At 43.5% G+C, this 20,359-nt stretch overlaps 1 protein-coding gene across 8 annotated transcripts in view; it reads right to left on the minus strand.

The window, feature by feature from the left end:
- Positions 1 to 411: 411 nt before the first annotated feature.
- The window catches only part of MOB3C (MOB kinase activator 3C), a 61,171-nt gene continuing 41,223 nt past the window's right edge, over positions 412 to 20,359 (minus strand). For 7 of the 8 annotated variants that reach the window (XM_053246061.1, XM_053246063.1, XM_053246065.1 and 4 more), the window contains 2 exons: positions 15,011 to 15,213; positions 412 to 2,054 (listed from right to left, as the gene is read on the minus strand). In XM_053246061.1, coding sequence (XP_053102036.1) covers positions 2,025 to 2,054; positions 15,011 to 15,213 — 233 coding nt within the window. In that variant the 3' untranslated portion in view covers positions 412 to 2,024. The remainder of the gene's footprint in view (positions 2,055 to 15,010; positions 15,214 to 20,359) is intronic. The other variant, XR_008306189.1, reaches the window with a different exon arrangement.

Below are 20,359 nucleotides of genomic sequence, written 5' to 3' on the forward strand. Positions count from 1 at the left end.
AAGTGATCTAGCAGATCCAAGTGAAAGACCAGTTCAAACAGTTCCCAGAGCCACATGAATCCCAGACCACACTGAAGCAATTTTCAATGTTATTCACTCCACTGTGGGAACACATGGATGTGTGAATTTGGGGTCAAGTGTTTTTAAGCATCCCAACACTGCCTCTAAAGGATAGTGACTTAAATGCTCTGAATTACATCAATTGACAGAATGAAAATAGCCCTCTGGGTAGTGAAGCTATTGACAGAAATGAAGCAGGAATAAAATCAATGAATGAGATTATATCGTGTTTAACTTCTTGTGTGAGCAGAAAATGCTGTGGTAGCACCGACACATTCTCACCTTGATGTTGTTTTTCTCTGCTTGTTTATATTGATATACATTTTTCATGTCACAAATAAGTACTGTCAGTCCAAAACTCTGTGCAATTTTAATATTTAAACTGCATAGGCAGAAAAATAGCCAGACAATTCAAGATATAAATATTGATGTATAAAGTACAATACCTTTACAAAATAAACTAGTAAAACCTATCTATGTATGTGGCTCAGACCAGTGTTTTTAAAAGAAGAAAAACCACTACATCCCTTCTCAAAAGAAGAGATCAACAGTTAACTGCCAATGGGGAAATAATTACTGAGAATCGGGGGGTGGGGGTCATGGCTCAGTGATAGACCACACATAGGAAGACAGGAAGCTGCCTTCTACCACGTCAGATGATTGGTCCATCTAGCTCACGAACTGGCGACAGCTCTCCAATATTTCAATCATGGGTCTTTCCCAGCCCTACCTGAAGATACCAGGGATTGAACCTAGGACCTTTTGCATGAAAAGCAGATGCTCCACCACTGAGCTACAGCCCTATCCACAGCCACATGTTCTGAATGCAGAAAACCCCAGGTTCAGTTCCTGGTATCTCTATTGAAATTCTGGTCCTGGCAATGACCCTGGCTGGAGAGTCATTGCCAGCCAGGGCTGACAGCATTTAGCATGACAGACCAGAGTTTCTTAACCTTGGGCCCCCAGATGTTGTTGGACTACAACTCCCATCATCCTCAGCCACAAAGGCCATGTCTGGGGATGATGGGAGTTGTAGTGTAACAACATCTGGGGGCCCAAGGTTAAGAAACCCTGTGATAGACCATTAATCTTACCTGACATAAGGCAGTACATATTTTCTATAAGATAATGTTAGTGGCTTGGAGTTAACAATGCCCCCAAATCCAAAGATCTTACTGGTTCATGATCCATAACTGAATTCTGTTAAGGTATTTATTTTGCAGCATTGATTACTTTCCTGGACTGAAGTTTTCTGTGGAGCTAAAACTTCTCCTGTAGTACTTGGATCACGAGTAAACCTGGAGTTGTTTGCTTATTGAAACTTTACGGTGACACAGCTGCCATCTGTCTTTTGCTATATAGACTGTAATCATTAGTTAGAATGTTGGCCTATGAATCCTGTCTTACTGGAAAGAAAAACTGATCTTCCAATAAAGTATTCCTCACAGGTCTAGTATCTTCCCAGCACCTCTATCACTCCAGGTTAAAGCATTTTCTTCCACACAGAAATATCCAGTAGCTCTTGACTTCTGTGAAGTTCTGTGAGGGTGATCAATCATTTTTCCATGCAGAGCAAGACACAGGTTCTTGTGACTCTCTTGTTCTTTGAAAGATCAGACTTCCAAAGGGGTGGCAGGACTCCTCTGGTTGGAATACTTTCCCCAGGTTGCTTTCCTCTCTGAGTGTCGTTAAGATATGAGGCAATTTGGCAGGTGGGCCGCAGAAGAATGAAGCCAAAACAGAATTATGTAGATAGCTACAGACACAAGGGCAGAGACAGAACTAGGAAAAGAAAGGTACTGGAGTACATATGGACTGTTATTATGTATTTCAAAAACTGTTGGATTTAGTCCATGGAAGAGGTCCTCAGTTCTGTAGCAGTAGTCCATCAGCTCATCTTGTAGTTAATCCTCAGAACAATTTGTCCATGCAAACGATGATTCTGCAAAAATGACCAAATGATCTTAATGGCAAATTCTGTCTGTCATTTCTTTCTGCACAAAGAAAAAAGAAACAGAGTTTTCTTTGGATGACATCTCAGTTAACATAACTTTCTATGTAATACAGTCCTATATTTGGCATTCACCAAACTCTGTATATACAGTGACTGACATCCTGAGTAATGACGCACTGGTGCAAAGGGAAAAGCATCAGTGCTTCTGAAAGTTCAACTAACTCAGCTATACTGTTGGCTCAGAGGTGGGGGTGAATGTTGATAACTTCCCCTTCCACAGGGTGCTCTGTGACCTAAAAATAATCTCTGAGGATCAGACAGCCCTCAGGGACATATTTTTGAGTGACAAAGAGGAAGAATTGGTGCTACATTGGTGCTTGCCCTGTTCCACCAGTGCTTTGTTGGTTATGATGTCAGCCAGTATCTCAAACGGTTGCCACTTTAACTTGATGGATGATCCAGCCATTCATCTCATCACAGAGGCAAATTAATAGGACATTAAAGACATTTTGCTACCACATTAGAAACCTGTGTATCTAATCACATTACTGTAATGATCTGAGTTATTAAATAGGAGAGTGGAAAACCAGCTCACAAATACATAACAGTTGCTATCCCTTATTATCCTATACAGTGGTTTCAGCTTTCACAGTGGGCATGACAAAAAGCTTTTATTTTTTAACTGAATAATTAGAGTGCAATTTGCTTTATCAGATAATTCAGCCTTTCCTCAAATCTGGACAATTTCTGTCCATAATAGGTTTTCTACTTATTGGGCACAGAGTTCCCATAATGAACAGAGGACAACCAGCCCCAATCACTGTGGGGCTTCCTGTTCATGTGCAAGTGATATGGACATATATCATCGTCCATATGAAAATCACTTGAAAAGCCAATGCATGGTGGCCCCTAACAAGAGACAAGCTGGTCATGTGTACTTACCACCACATGCAGTATCTGACTTCCAGTCTGCTTTGAAAAGCACTGAAACAATGGGGGCCATAACATAGGTAAATATGACCTGAGTTTGCCAAATATGTCTGCTTTGTCTTTAATGGATTTACTCCATTGAGCTGGAGAATTATTAAGAATGCTATAAAGCGGGACCAAAGTTGAATAAAGACGACCTACCAAAGGGTCTTATTTTTCTAAGCTTTGAAGAGAAACTATCCACATGATTTCTCCATAAATAACAAGGTATTTATTTCTCCATTTCTCCAAGGATAGAAACCATTTAAAACAAAAACATGAAAATTTAACGGGAAAGGATATTCTGCACTTCAAGTGATTTGTTGCATGCTCATAACTATGATTAAAAACTGTTGCATTTATATGATCAAATACCAGCAAATCTGAGGATTTTGTGAAAAGTATTGCACTTTGTTTATGAACATTTTATATCAAGCATCTTACAAACTTTTAAAAGGTTTGTTTTAATATAGCTGATGTTTATACCCCCTCTTCTGTCCTCAGCTTCCTCTGTCACCTTCCTTCTTGTTGTTTTTAAATTGTGAGCCCCTTGGGGCAGGAACTAGTGTTCTCATTCTTTTAGAGTGCTGTGCACATAGGTGGTGGAATAATAACACCACACACAATTTCAGGGGAAATGTTATTTTTCTAGATATTTGTACATTTTGTTTTTCCTACATTTAAACTAGCATTATACTTTTAAAATGTTTGCTGTTGTCAACATCCTCTTCTTCACTGTTCTTTAATCTTGTCATGGATATACAATAATATTTTGCAACTATAAAGTGCTTTTCAAGTAGTCCAAGCACTTCAGATTCTCAGTAGTCATTACATTTACTTGTAAAGTAAGTCAATGGTCAACATCCAGAGCACTGCCTGCTGCGCTACTGCAAGGATGTTGTGCTAACCAGATGTGCTTAGGCAGAAGCTTGCATTTCGGACAGGTTTGCATTAGCACAACAAGGTTGGCAGTGGCACTCGTGCACTAAGGTGCTGCACCTCCTGCTGTAAAGCCTCTTCCTTGGGGATTTTTCCACAAGAGTACAACTTGTGGCCACCTCCAGTCTCAGAGGCAAGATGCCGCTAAATACCAGTTGCAGGGGAGCAACAGAGAGGGCATGTCCTCACCTCTTGCCTGTGGGCTTCTCCGAGGCATCTGGTGGGCCACTGTGGGAAACAGGATACACTAGATACTAGAACAGGATGCTGGACTTGGGTCTGATCCAGCTGAGCTGTTCTTATGTTCAAATATTTCTGCAACTTTGCACAGTTGCCCAATTTTTCTTGCATGACCACAACTTTGTTGCACAAGTGCAGGTGTAGTCTGGATGTTGTATAATATTTCCATCCCCATATTGCAGGTAGGAGGCTGAGGGGGAGTGGTTTGCCCTAGGCCATTTAGGAAAGTTAATGACCGAGGTGAGGCTTGACCCAGGGACTGCCCAGCTCACAGTCTTCTAGTCTGATTAAATGAGAACAGTTAAATCTGACAAATGCCTGCAAATGTTTCATTGAATTAACAATTTATACCAGCTAAGGATTTGATCCAAAGGTATGGATACATTTATTGCTTGAGGTGGTGAGCTGGGGGTGGGGGTATCCCAGTTCACTGATTTCACAATAAGCTCCTGTTCCTGTAAGAAATTTGACACAATGCCAAAGAAATATTTCAAGGTAGACATTATTGTATTTCTAAATTGAGTCTAACTTAAAACTGTTTAAAGGCTCTAGGTTGGAAAGAAACAAGGTTCAGAAGTGAGGCATGGGCAGCAAAAAAAAAAAAAAAAAAGGACAGATATTCAATAACTCTCTGAGTTGCCTTGGTGATAACCAAAAGGGTCAAAAGAAGCTGAAATCCACAAAGGGTTGTGTTTTGTCTAAAAATCCAATTTCTACTTCTGTGGTGTTTGCTTTTAATACAAAAAAGGCACAATAAGAAGGAGCATGTACAGTATATATAAGAAAAACCAACTGCCTGCCAAATATGGTGGCAATGAGGTCTACCATCAAACATAAATGATATTTGACTGGGAAATAATGTTTTGATATATAAACAAGGGATCCTTAGATTGAATTCACTCAGTCTAACATTCTGACTGATGAAGCACACGTGTAATGAGGGACTGCAGGAGTTCATGTGCAACTCTCATCCACCCATGCACCACTGCACAGGTGGGCAAAATGTCCCCACTCTGCCCATGCTCCAGAAGTGCTCTGGAAGAGAGGAAACATGTTGCTGAAGGTCAGGATGTCAACAAATGGCTGACATGATACACAGCCTTCTGAGGGCAGAGCAAGAGCTCATCTTTAGAAGCAGCCATTCCAGGAAAACCTTGTGGCTGGTGAATTTGCAGTAGACAAGCCACTGAAATCAATGGCAAACAGGGTTAGGGTAATTGCGATCGCAAAAAGACCGAAAAATACAGGGAAAATAGGGGGGACATCCCCCCCCCAATCACCAGGAGTCAGTAAGAGGAGTGAAGGGGACACCAAAAATGACCCTGACCCACCCCCCACAAATAATGAAAAAAACCCAATTGAAAAAAAATCTTGCCAAACCATGGATACTCAGGTCGTGGTTGGTGAGACCTGCCACAGTTTCCTGTTCATGGATAATCAAAACTACGATTGGGAAACCCATGGTTGGCGAGGAATGACTGTCCTTGCAAGGACAGTACTCCTACTGCACTCTCAGAAGGCTATGTATTATGTTAGCCAATGTATTTTATGGGGTGATTGTACAACATTGTTTGGATCTTCTATCACAGGGCTGCACAATTTTGGCCTTCCAGCTATTTTTGAACTACTACTCCTAACATCCCCAGCCAGTGCTCAGTAGTCAGGAATGATGGGAGTTGTAGTCCAAAGAACAACTAGAGGGCTGAAGTTGTGCAGCCCTGTTCTATCCCACGTGGAACTATCAGGGTGAGGGCCTATTCGTGGCATTCAAAAAGTACCCATCAATGGAGAGGGAAGCTTGCATGGTCAAACTTATCACCTGATAATCACCATACAACTTCAGACTGACTCAAGTAAGTACACTGCTTTCAGTTGGCCCTTTCTCCTGGAGATTCTGTACTCTAGTCAAACTGTTTGTCTGAACTGCTTTTTTGCTTATTGAACTGGATCCCCTGGATCCCTTTTTGAAAATTGGTAAACTGGACCAGTTTCATTAGAATTAATTCCTATGAAAAAGTTCAGTTTGAGGTCAACACAATGAGTCAAAGCCTGGCAGCAGAAGTGCACAGTAAGAAAAAGTTGGAGGAGACAGTGAGGTCATACACACGACTGTTTCTGGGGTGGAGAGGCAAGGTTGAACCTACCTTCCCCCCGATGACCGATAAAGCAGTGTGTGGCATGCGGCTTGCACGCCCACACAATCCATGCTGCTCTGAGCAGCGTGGATCTCTGGAGACCAGGAAAATGAGTCCTGGACTCCAGGAATCCAAAAATGCACTGTGCAAGTAGTGCGGTGCATTGAATGATTCTCCCTTCACCCATCCTCCAAGGTCATTTCTGGCCTTTTAGGAACCATGTATATGTGGGTTTTAACCCTTTTGTACCCACAGATAAGGAGGTCGGGTGTCTATTTGACACCCACGGATACATGAAACTGCAAATAGCGGTTCCGTGATTAAGGAGGTTTGCCTATACTAGGTGGTATCCAGACCTACAGCACAGCATAGCATCACTGGCAGAAGCTTCTTCCATATACAGAAGAAGAGCTGTGCTTATGCAAGAGGTTTTTGGGTGAGTGGAAGGGGTTATTGCACAAGCTGGCAGTGCTGCACTGAACTGAACTGCACCTGTAGATCTGGATGCTGCCCAGAAGACTTATTCTTGCTTAAGTGAAAAGCCATTATTAAATATGTAACATTTGCCAGCACAATCCAAATGTTTATAGCCATCCTCCATATCTGTACGCTTAAGAACAAACTTATGTGTGCCCAGAGGGAGGAGTGAGAGCTTCTGCCTTCTCAATCAAGATTACTCAATGCTTCTGTTAGAAAAACAGAAGCAGTGAGCACCTCAGCCTATCCACCCACAGATTTAAAAGCTACAGAAGTGAGATAAAATATACGATTGTCCAGTGAGACTGGAATGAGACTAAAGATCCACAATAAAAGCAAAAGATTGGTGCCAAGGAAACCACACAGCTAAGTGATACTTAAGACCTGTTTTTAAATTAGCTCCTTCGATGCTGCTGCTGATTCCCATATCTTAGTCTGTATTTATTGACTTGCTTATTGTTATTGATTATTGGATTATTGAACAGTTTGTATAGAGATTCTGAAAAACATGTTTTCTCTGAAGATGCAATGTGCCCTCAAATCAAGCTGATGCTAACAAGAAGGGCTGTCATTCACATACAACATCGCAGGGATAGACCCTGGGAGGGTCCTTCAACATTCAAAGCAGACTCTCTGCCATTGAGCTCCTGACAGAGTCAAATGATATCTTAGATATCATTTGATATTGTATCAAATGATACAATCCTCCACACAACATGCTTTGAACATATGAAGCTGCTTTCCCAGCCCTGCTTGATGATGCCAGGAATTGAAACAGGGTTCTTCTACAGTCAAAGCATGCAGCCTATCACTGAGCTATAGCCTCTGACTGAATCAACTGATATCAGGAAAGGCATGTGGCACAACCCCTCCACACAACTGTATTGGATTCACATTCAGGCATTTTGCAAAGAAAATAATTGCAAAGAACCAGAGACTTCTAACAGCAATTGATTTGATTCAGTAGCAAGTGCTGGCCTTTATGCTACTCTTCTGTTTACTCAGAAGTATGGCCCACTGTGCTCAGCGGGGCTTATTCCAAGGTAAGTGTTGTATTGGTAACATGTTTTATCTCAACACCTTGGTGGGCGGGGGACCTGCCAAGGCCATTAAGTGATGTTAGTTGAGGATAGGTTAGCATCCCCGCTCTCAGCATGCAGCATCCTGACTTTTGATAGCAAAAAGGTGGGTTTTGTTATTGTCCTCAGATTCAAAATCAATATGTCAGACCAAATGCTTGCTGGCCATGGGTCATTTTTAAAACTGAGAGGAGAGGGAAGAGCAGGAATCAGGTGTTCATGTTGTAACACCTCAGTGCTATCTTTTTGAACATATCTTTTTGAACAACCATATGAGCCCATCTCAACTGAAAAATATGATGCAGGGACAGAGGCATATAAATTCATTCTCCAAAACAAAGCTAGCCAACAACACTAACTAGAAGTTATTGTCACCTTGCAACAAATGTTTGTGGAGAAACTTCCTCTTATTATGCCTTAAGGGAAGCAGTAGGAAGGAGGGAAGTGGATTATTATAGATTCTCTCCGCCCTTCTCACTCTTTTCAGCTTCCTGAGCTTCAATTACCTTTCAGGGGCCGGCTGAAATATAGCTGTTCTTACGGATGTGAAACATTGCAGACATTTTTTCATCTGAGCTAGGGAGTGGTTACTTTTGACTGACAGAAAAGATGGGTCCAAAATCTGAATTTCAGCTATGGCCATCACAGGAGAAGGGTGCATGTGTGTGTCTGGATTTAAACTTTGATAAGGTCTGATACTTGCTTTCTTGTGAATTTTACACACATATCACCTGCAGCATCTGTGCCAAACACAGATGGGAACTGGTGTGGTTTCTTAATTACAAAGTTAATTAACAGTTATCTTGTTTGGATAGCTCAAACAAGTGTGTATACAGCTATCTTGTGTTGATCTTGTTGATTAGCAATCATGCTTGTTGTGTAGCTATAGATTGTTCGTTTCCATGGCTTTGCCTGTCCCTCTATGTCATCTCTCAAACATATCCCCTCTGATTCAAAAGATGATATTCCTACCTAGTATGCCTAAGGAGCCTGTTTTCTGCTCTATTCCTTGTTTTCCTGTTGCTTCTGGGCCACACATTAATCACATTGCTGAACGAATTAATGGCTATGCAACTTCACTGAGAGCGTGACTGAGCAACAAACTGCCCTCTCTTGCATCCCAAAAGACAGCGCATTTATGAGTTATCCAAGTATAATTCAGTAAATGAGGACAAGGGATAAAAGAAAATACATATTAGAGAGAGGAACGCAAGAATGTAGGCACAGAGAAGGCTGGCAAACAGATAAATAGGTTGCTTACCTGTAACAGATGATCTGGTAGTTATCCCACAACATTCATAAACATTTGGTACTGCGCCTGCGCAGATCACTTCAGGTAAAATTTGTTAGCTCCTTGAGACGCCCCCTACCACCCATTGCGTGTGTTCAGTATCCATTTATATTGGGGGTTTGGCATCTCTGTTTCAGTTTCTTGTTGGCCAACTCTTCTCTCTCTCTTGCTCTTTCTCTCTTTTTCATGCTTGCGCTCTGCAGTGGGGTTGGTTGGGAGGGTTTTATAAATGTCGTAGGATCACTACCAGATCATCTGTTACAAGTAAGCAACCTGTTTATCTGGATAGTGATCCCATGACAGTCATAAACACTGGGTGACTTACGAGCTTCCTTGGAGGAGGTGGGAGCTGCAAGCTACTGTAACACCCTTTTCAGAACTGCCCTTCCAAAATCAGCTGCCGCTGCAGAGCAAAGGTCCAAGGAGTAATGTTTTTTGAAGGTTTGGCTTGAAGACCAGGATGCAGCCATACAGATGTCCCTATATCTTATTCCTGACAAATGTGCTGCCGAAGTTGCATACGCCCGAGTTGAATGGGCCACAGATTTTGGCAGAGGCACCCCTTGCAGATTATAGGCCATCAAAATTGTCTCTACCAGCCAATGTGATATTTGCTGGTGGGATGGAGAGTGACCTTTACGCTGTCCCTTAAAGTAAACAAATAACTCTTTAGTTTGTCTGATTTCCTTTGTTCTTTTCAAACAGAACAGCAGTGCCCTGCAGACATCCAGAGAATGCATAGAGTATTCAAATGCCGTAGATGGGTTCCTGAAGACGGTAGGTAGAACCACATCTTGATTCAAATGGAAATCCCTGACTACTTTTGGTCTAAACTCTGGATCTAACCACATTACTACCTTATCCTCAAAGAACTTAGTGTAAGGCTCATCTATGCGCAAAGCTGAGAGCTCACTGACATGCTTTGCACTAGTTATTGCCACTAAGAATATAATTTTCAACGTAGTTAACCTTAATGTATTGGTAGCCATTGGCTCAAAAGGCTTCTTAATCAATGTGGAGAGTACCAAGGACAGACTCCATCTGTCCATGGGTCAACATACAGAAAGATACATATTGTTTATACCTTTCATAAATTTTTTGCACCTTGGATGAGAGAACACTGAACTTCCATCCCACCCTCTGTCGCAAGCAGATATTGCTGCCAGATGCACCTTGATCGATACATTAGCTAGCCCATTTCCCCCCCCCCCCCCAAAGTGGCGTGGTATAGAAAAACTTCCTGCGTTGTTGCTTCCTTGGGCTTAAAGAGTTTCATTTGTGCTTCAGAATCTTCTCCATTTGGCTCTGTATTCTGTTCAGCAGTGGATAAGGTGGGTACAAATAGTTGAGTCATTTGGTACTGGAAAGCATCACCCCTTTGAGTGGCTTCCCAGCCCCATTCTTGAGCAATATTGTCTGCAATTTTTGTTTTCTTGGGTGGCAAAAAGATCCACCATTGGAGTTCTCCAACGTGCAAACAAGTCTCACAGGATACTCAAGTTCATCTCCCTCTCGAGTTGCTGTAAAACTTGCTCCCTGCTTAAAGCATCTGCCAATATGTTGTCCTCTCCTTTTATATGGATGGCTATCATGTGGATCTTCCGCACAATGCACCAATTCCACATCTGCAGACAGAGTTGACATAGCGTCTGTGACACAGTCCCGCCTTGGTTGTTTATATACTGAAGTCAGGTTTTCTGAAGTCTCTCCATTCATTCTGTATTTTGTCTCTGCTGATACAGTTGAAATCTAGCATTGGTGCATTTTGGCATTGGCGTTGTAAACATCTTTGCTATATTCTTTGATTCCTCACCCCCCATTTCTCCATTGAGGAGTCTATTTCCTCACAAAATAGCCTTTTGACATCAAATGGCAGAGCTTCTATGCAGTCCTGCATGTCATGCTACAGGTTAGTCGCACGTAACCAAGCATGCCGTCTCAGCATTATTGCTGATGTTAACGTCTGTGACTCTGATTCTGTGAGATGCTTAGCACTACTTAACTGCTGGTGTGTAGCAGTAATAGTCTTTGTGAAAGTATTCTCAAACATTTTTAGAAAATCCTCTGGTGTTAAATGAGGACTCTGGAGTCCTCATACAAAGACTCCCATAAGGAATAAGTATATTTCAATAAAAATACCATATAGTTGACGATTTTAATTGTTAGGCCTTCTGTTGCATAGGATCTATGGCCTAAAACATCTAGTTTTCATCCCTCCTTATCTGTGGAAGTTGTATGGTGTTTGGCACCCTTGGAGGTTGATGCACAATCTATTACTAATGAGTTTGGCACTGGATGCTTCATAAGATATTCATTTTCTTCTTGTTGTATCCTATACAGAGTTTCTAGTTTTTTTGACATTGTCATGGATGTCTGGATAAATTTCCCATGCTGATTTTGCCGCTTTAGTGTTCACAGGTAGCATTGGTAAGTATACTGGTTGCAAACCTGTGGCTCTTATAATAAAATTGTATACTGGGTCATCTAGGTCTGTAGTTTTCTGTTTTAGATCTAAACCTAGCACCTCAGCAATTTCTGCTATTCATTGGTGATAGGATTTCATCTCTTCCAGTGGTGATATGGACAGAGTTGTCGCTACATTTTGGCTTGGTTCTGGGATATGTTCACTAGACTCTTCCCCAGTAGAATCAGTAGCGTAATCATCCTCATCTTCTGAGGAGTCCTCATGGCATGGGTGGTTGCAGAAGTACGTGCTGTGGTAGCCTGTCTTTGCTTGTTTTTTCCTGCATCCTTACTGCTTCCTGCTGTGCAACTGGTGTGACCAGATGAGACCCATCTTGTTTCTTTTTCCGATGAGGACTTTCTCCTGTCCTCACTAGACATGTCCGAATCTCCTTCTAGAATCATCTATGTTGCCATGCTTTGAGGTATTGTCACTGTCTGTGTTGCCATGGTGCAAGCCATGACATGCTCCATTTGTATCTGTGTCTGAATGGATGCTGTCATCTGGAAGTGAGGTGGTATTATTGGAGGTAGCAGGAAATTTGTCTATATTGCCGTATCCCAGATTGTAGCAATCGTTTCTTGCTGCATAGTAGTCTGTATTGATGCATCTCAAATCTCACTCCTTGCCAGTGTGACCTGTGTCGCCACCTGCAGCACTTGTGGAGCTGCTTTTTGAGTTTGCCACTGCTTAAATTGTGAGTATTCTTCTGGGGACAATGTTATGGCACTGTCCCCCCATCCCTTGTCTGGCAGTAACCACTGAATTGGGGTGGTACCATACAGACTTCTGTTCGATATTGACGGAGTCCTGGGTATATGAGGGTTTTGTTCAGTTTCCTCTCCTTCCTTGATGTTGAGGTCATGGCTTAAAAGTGGTAGTTGATGACATACTCTCACCCGACTCTGGAAGTAACATGATAACCCTGGCAGTCGACGGATCCAGCATGACCTCGGTGTCGAGCTTGACATCTTGCTCAATGTTGACAGTAAGTGGAGATCGGTCACTTGGTTTCGACGCCAACGAAGCCACTGTCAATAGTGTGAGCCTCGCTGTCGACAGAGACTGCTGCAGAGTCTGCGCAGGTGATAGCGAAATTGCTTGATGCTAAGGCTTCGATGCTGGAATGCCCATGGGCCGTCAATGTTCTTTCAATGTAGAGGACTTCATACGCTGCAACTCTATTGGGGAAGGAGTTGCCTCGCTTGACCTCTCACTTTTAAGTGTTTTGTCGCGATGTTTTTTCAGTGGTGGGGCATCGGCCACTACATCACCTTTTCTCTTCATTTTGTCCCGATTGGGACTGGCTTCCGGGGCTGCCAGCTTTATGAAGGTTGATCCCGCCTTCGGCACCGTAGCCACTGACCCAGGCACCAAGGATTTAGACTGCATTTTTGAAGCAGTCCTCGGTGCCAACTTCGATGTCGTGGGTGATTGGGGCATAGCATCCTTGGGGCTTAGTGCACTTTTTAGCAGCACTACTTTCAGGTGTGCCACTTGATTTTTCAGAGTCTGCTTAGAAAACGAAGAGCAAACTGAGCAGCCTATTGTATTATGCCCCTCTCCCAGACACAAGCAGAGTTTGTGGCCGTCAGTCGAGGGGAGCTTGCCCTTGCAATCGACACACCTTTTAAAGGTGGTTTTTCCTCTCAGAGTTTTTTCACTTATGTGAAGCTCCTTAGGGGCTTAAGAATAGAATTGTTTCCTGTTCCGTTCTAGCCAGTAATTTCCACCGAAGATTAATATTAAATCGTTACACCTTTGTCGTTATTCGTTCTGTAATCTATGCTGTAATCATATTATACTTATCGCTTTCCATTAGGGTAGTGAAGCCATTCCGAGTCCTTGCTGTTTATACTGATAGTTTTATAATAGTTTTTTTCTGAGGAGCTTTAGAAATCCAAAGAAGTGATCACTATGGCGGTCAGAAAGTAACTGAAACAGGGACACCAAACCGCCAAATTAAACAGACGCTGAGCATGCACAACGGGTGGTGGGGGTGTCTCAAGGAGCTAATGAATTTTACCCGAAATGATCTGCACAGACTCAGAACCCATTTATGACTGTCATGCGATCACTATCCAGATTGTAGGGAATGTGAACTTCAGTGAACACAGTGAAACCAGGAAGTCCTGCAACCAAGACACAGCTATAATGACACAGATGTGTGTTTTCTCTAAAGACTGTATGTTGTCAGTTTTCAAATTAAAACCAGTGGAAAATCAATGCTACTGTAAATATTGACCTGTCTGGTTAAAAGCTCACCACAGTATTACTGGGATATGGTCCAGATGCCAAGAAGATGGGAGGAGAAAATTCCTCCTTCTTCCTGCTTGAGATGAAGCAAGCAGGTGTAAATGACAAGATAATTATTTTATACTCGTTGTCCCAAGCAAGACTGCCACTGAAGCTTATTCTTAATAAGTTCTAAAAGAAACACACTGAGGCTGTACACATGAGCAGCCCTACCTAGGTAGGGCTGCTTGTGTGAAGTGCCAGGATTGAGGCTGATCCTGGCGCAGCCCTCCCAGGCCCCTGTGCCTGGGTAAAAGAGCATGAGCGTGGCCTTCTACCCAGGTACAGGGTTGTATGAATGCTCAGGCTGCAGGCAGCCTGAGCAGACACAGAGCCAGGAGCCTGACTCACAGTAGGATCCCTCAATGCACTGCGCTTGTTGCGTGGTGCACTGTGGGATATCTGGAGGCCAGGATGCATTTTCCTGGCCTCCAAAATGCTGCACAGCTTGCAAAAGTGCTGGACATGTGGGTGCACAAGCCGTATGGTCTGGGGCCATGCTAGATCGTCTGGGGGGGGAGATAGGTACTATCCTGGCTTGCCCTCTGCACCCTCCCCAGCACTCTCAGTGTGAATGACCTGCCTATGTTGCAAATTCTGTGTTCAGTGCGCAGAAGCAAATATCACACACACACATATAGAGAGAGTTAGACCAATGACTAGCTTAATAGACCAGGATGATCAGTTGATGTTTTATCCATGAGAGTTAGTGACAGGAGATGGTCTCCTCACGGCTGAGAATCTTTCTTGGTTTTCACGAATGTGATACCCATCAGAGTTGGAGAAGCTGATCCACTCCCAGGTGAAAGGAAAAAACAAAGCAACAACAAAAATCAGGTTAGAGTTGGACAGAAAGAGCATTTGGACCTAAAAGATGGCTGAGGATAAAGCACTTAGGAATGCAGGGATTCTCTCTGGGGAATGACTGCTTGTTAAAGGAATATCTCTTTGCTTCCACTGATATTTTGCATATATATCTGTAAATTAGAGACACATCATCATTCTTCAGTGCTATCTCATCCAAAGAAAATGAAACCCAGCAGAATTGCCCCTAGAATGTCTTACTGCTTAGAAGTGAGGAGTGTGTAACAGTATCTATGTTCTTACCAAAGGCTCCAGTTCCCTTTGATCGACCAAACTAAACTCACTGATGAAGTAGTAAAAGTGCTTGTAGCAGGTGTTGACATGAGCTTCGGCACCCATGCTGATGATGCTGTCAAAATGATGGATGTAGACATGCACAAAGACCCTGAAAAGGCGTGTGAGAATCTTTGTGCAGACCTGCTGGAAGTTCTTGGGGAAAGGAACACCTGCAAGACAGAAGAAAGGGAGTTTCAAATTGCAAGCATTCGGTATTACAATTGAGCAGTGGGCGTTTTCCATTTGTACCTCCAGCAAAGTACCAATGTTCTCTTAATGTGTTCTGGTACATTAAAAAAGTTGTAGCTACACTTATTTGGATATTCATACTGAAATAGCACAGTGATGATTAGCTTAGATTTGCTCAGGGTGTCTTTTTTAATTCTGAAAAGATTATATTTGGGTGTAAAAGTGCAAATTTTGCAAGTTTTGACTGATCACTGCAAATAGACAAAGATTTAATCACAGACTAAAATTCTCCTCACTGGAGCTCACCATAAAGATTCAGGGACTTGAAGGACCTGCTGCCATATAAGTCAAACCAACGTGTTAGCTCCCAGATTTGATGAAAAATGGGGCCTAAAGACCACGTTCCCCCCCCCCACACACACACGTATCCAAAAGCTAACACAAATGTTGTCTTTCTGAGTGCAACTACTATGGCTTTCCTTGTAGTACTATATAAGTCATAGGCATATAAAGATGACAGTGCCCACCCAACATCAATATATGTTTAAAATCTTCCAAAACACCGGTGGACCTTGACATTATTTGGTAGCCATTTGGATGTGCTGCCTTTCCTAGAGAATATTCCATATTGCCTAATGTTGTTGAAAAAGAAGAGAAATAATAACCAATTAGCTGAACCCACACAGAGCATCTGTGTGGTAGTACACTCCACCCACCTTCAGCCCCACTTCCCCTCCCCCGAGCCTTCTGCCCACTCCCCTCCCCTCCCCCCAAGCCTTCTGCCCCAGTCTGCTCCCCCCAAGCCTTCTGCTCCAGTCTCTCCTGCCCTCCCCCTTCTTCTGCCCCAGTCTCACCTTCTGCCTGCAGACCCGGCTGCTGCTGCCTCCCACTTCCTGTTCCTGATGGCCAGGCCAGGCTGGGCTGCCTTTCGCCGCCTCCCAGCAGCCAGGGCCTGCTGCCACTGCTGCATCCTCCTTACCCGCGTGGGCCAGGGCCAGGTCCTGCCGCCTCCTGTTCCCGGCAGCTAGGCCAGGCGGGACCGCCTCCCGCCTCCTCCTCCCAGTGGCCAGGGCCTTCTGCCACTGCCGCATCCGCCTTACCCACACCGTTGCCTGCCCCATCACTAAGCAGCAGCTCCGCCCCACCTTTTCATTGGTCGCGGCTGCAGCAGGGGTGGGGCTTGCCAGACATCCTCACGCATCTCCACATCAGCAGCTAAGAGAATTAAATATATAGAAGATGTCTCCCCTTCTAGCAATGAATGATAACCTAAAAGGATTTTTAAAGGTTATCTTACATTTAAATATACTGAAGCTCTTCTCACAATCAGTGAGAAGAGCTTCTGTTGGGTCTGCAGGAGGAGTGGGCTTAGCCCGCTCCACCCGCAGATGATCGAGCTTGTAGCCCTGGGCACCAGGATCGGCCACCCATAACACTGCCGGCTCTGTCACGGAGTCAGCAGGGGCTGCGGGGATCAGGGACTGCATGGCCCCTGGAAGTCCCAGGATGCCCCGCGATGGGAAATTCTAGAGAGACGAGACATTGTGAAGAGCAGCCTCCCGGCCAGGGGTCTATTCACGTGTTGCTGTGTTGCCGCATACCGTGGCAACACACGAGCAACAAAATGAGGTTAACGGAGCGCTTGGTCCGTTAACCTCATTTAAGGGGAGGGGGGATTAGGCGGAGTCCCATGATCAACGGAAAGCGAGCTAAGCTTCCTTATCCTGCTTTCTGTTGATCGTGGGAATGGCCTTACTGCCTGTCTTCTTCAGGATTCTCCAAACATGAGCTTTATTGAGGCTTTATTGAGCCTCAATATTGAGGCTTTAAAATGTGTACATGAATTTAAAATTAATTATTTAAAAATCCAGCAACTAATAAACTAAAAGAGGAGAGCTGGTCTTGTGGTAGCAAGCATGACTTGTCCCCATAGCTAAGCAGGGTTTGCCCTGGTTGCATCTGAATGGGAGACTTGATGTGTGAGCACTGCAAGATATTCCCCTCAGGGGATGAAGCCGCTCCGGGAAGAGCAGAAGGTTTCAAGTTCCCTCCCTGGCTTCTCCAAGGTAGGGCTGAGAGAGATTCCTGCCTGCAACCTTGGAGAAGCCGCTGCCAGTCTGTGAAGACAATACTGAGCTAGATAGACCAATGGTCTGACTCAGTATATGGCAGTTTCCTATGTTCCAAAAATCTAAACATAATTAATTTGCTGGCAATCCTATTGGGAAATGATCACACAATGAATTATAAAAAATGGTGGTAACAATATGGTATGTAGAAACAGGGATTTTGACAATTGTCTTCTAATGCATAAACACATGAAGCTGCCGTATACCAAGTCAGAACATTGTCCTTCCTAGCTTTCTGGTGGGCAGCAATCCTCCAGAGTCTAGCAGAGACCTTTCTCAGCCTTACTACGTGGTAGAGATGGCAAAGATTGAACCTGGGACTTTCTGCATGCAAAGCTTTGCCACTGAGTTATGTTTCCTCCGTTTTCTGATGTTATTAATAAAGTATATGATTAAAATTTTACAGAATCAAAAACTTAATTCTCTGAGGCCACTCCATGTAATACAGAGGAACTCTGCCTGGCAGCTCTCAGTGTTTGTTTAATTTACGTAACTATGCTATACCTGCAGAGGGAGCTAAAGGATATCTTTAGCACTGGATGGGATGGCAAGGACACGACTGTCAGCTGACAAGAGGGCAAGCGAATGGGATGTGAGGAGAAAACAAGGACATTGCTAAGCATTTAAAACATCCGGGGCCCAGACCCACAGTGCCCCTTTTGAGAATTAAACTCAAAAGAAAACTAGATGAGACAAGTGCTGTATTAGAATGCTAGAGTGTCTGTTTGTTCCAAGTACAGCACCTATTAGGGAAGAGATAGATCTGAGAAGCAAACGTTGCTGCTGGAGTAGAAACAGGTGGCTGACGAGATCTGAGACTCTGAGCCATTCTTTGGGGGCTTTGCTTAATCTTCCATGTATTTATCTACAAACATATACCCCATTCTTCAGCCAACAAGGCTCTCTCAATTATGTGTCAATAAGAAAATGCTTAAAAGCAGAGCAAGTAAACATTTGATCAGACCAAATCTAAAAGTCCTAGACAAATTAAAAAGGTTTTCACACAGTGACCAAATAAAACAATGGACTACACACCAGTCGGACTTCCCTGGGTGGCGCCTTCTCTAATGACGCCCCTGACTACAGCTGGTTAACAGTGTGTCATGGGAAGTCCATGAAATAGCTCTTTGAATGGTTCCCCACATCTGTTTAATACCCATCTACACTGCACATGTGAAAAGAACAACAGCTACAGATAATGAATGGATCTGATCATCTCCCCCCCCCCCCCCGGCTTTTCTTTTCAAGCAGGCTTCAGCTTGTCACTGTTTCCCATGAATGCATCACTGGATGAGCCTAATGAATACATTAATATGCCTCATTTAATGAAGTCTGGGTTGTCAGCTGAAAAACATCTCTGCACGGAGTCATGAACCTGTACACAACCACACAAGAGTGCCAGATATGTGAATGACTGGGAAGCTAGCAAGTACTGTTGCCATGCTGTCCGGAGCTTACTGGCTCTCTCAATACTTTCTGATGTGAATCTGAATACTGTACAGCAGAATATAAATATGCAGAGGACGCATTGCCTGTGTTCTCAGGTCTTTTGTGCCAGAGGGCACCCAGCTCGGTGGAGGTGGGGCTCCTCCACCAAGGATACTAAGTTAAAGCACTTGACATTTACAGTGGTAGTTTGGAATACTTATTAGTGCTGAAGGACTGGAACTGATACTTTTAATACATCTGCAGATGTTTTTTAGAAGTTGGAAAGTAAACTTCCATTTACCTGAATAGAATGCTAGAGTGTCTGTAAAATACATTTACCTGAATAGAAGATGACTCTGAAATTTAGACAACCCCCTTTAAAAATAGAGGTGAAAGTAAACTGTCTGTATTTACCGGAAAGGAAGACTGAATTTAAAACAACTCCCTGATTTTCAACATCAAAAAAACCTAGTCTTGAATTCAGGTAAATACAGTGGTTCTGAGTTCTATTTGCACAACAACTGCTGCCTGTGGTAACTATGAAAAAAGTTTAGCCCCTGCTGCTTTTGAGCCTTTTGAACATTGTACTCAAATGAGTACTGAGACAGTCATGTACAGGTGCTGCTACACATTGGATTTAGATCCTGGTACATAAGAAGCTGCCTTTTGCTGAGTCAGACCAGCCGTGCTCCAGCATTTCAGACAACAGTCTTTCCTAGCCCTACCTGGCATCTCCAGGGATTGAACCTGGGACTTTCTGCAGGTGAAGCAGTTGCTCTACTTCTGAGCTATGGCTTCATCCTCAAGTAACACTGGCGAGTGGCACATTGGTTCAGTCCACACCATCTCCATAACTAGGGCTCCACTTCCAGTCCTAGCCTATTGCCTCTTAGTCTTACTCCTGGGAAGGTACAAGTCAGCCATATGCGTGGGCCCTGCTACATGATAGATGTAGCCTTTGACATGCTACTAACATGCCTAAAAATGAGTTAGTCACTGCTAACTCATTTTTAAGATGTGTTGTGTGCAGTATTCCCTCTAACAGGGCATCCCAGATGTTGATGACTACAACCCCTATAATTCCCAGCCAAAGGCCATCACAGCTGAATATGCTGGGAGTTTTAGTCAACATCTGGAATTCCCTGTTAGAAGGAATGCTGGTTGTGGGACTTGTCAGGATTTAGTTGCAAGGTGGCAAGCTAGAAATTTGCTCTTATATAACAATGAAGCAGGAGAAAGCTGCTGCTGCATCTCCGCCAGCTCCTTGCTTTTGTCCACCTCTTTGCAGATTATAGCAGATTATGGACTGGACTAGCTGCTGAGAATATCTCTCATCAGTGCTGAAACTGTCCCAGTGGGCACTAGTTCTTGTGCTCTGTGTGTGTGCTCTTTAACTTGCTAGATTTAGGATGTTGCAATCTTGAATATTTTATTTTATTGTTAGGAACACAGGAACATAGGAAGCTGCCTTATACCGAGTCAGACCATTGGTCCATCTAGCTCAGTATTGCCTACAGAGACTGGCAGCGGCTTTTCCAAGGTTGCAGGCAGGAATCTCTCTCAGCCCTAT

Source organism: Hemicordylus capensis, chromosome 4, assembly GCF_027244095.1.
Source record: "Hemicordylus capensis ecotype Gifberg chromosome 4, rHemCap1.1.pri, whole genome shotgun sequence".
NCBI lineage: Eukaryota > Metazoa > Chordata > Lepidosauria > Squamata > Cordylidae > Hemicordylus > Hemicordylus capensis.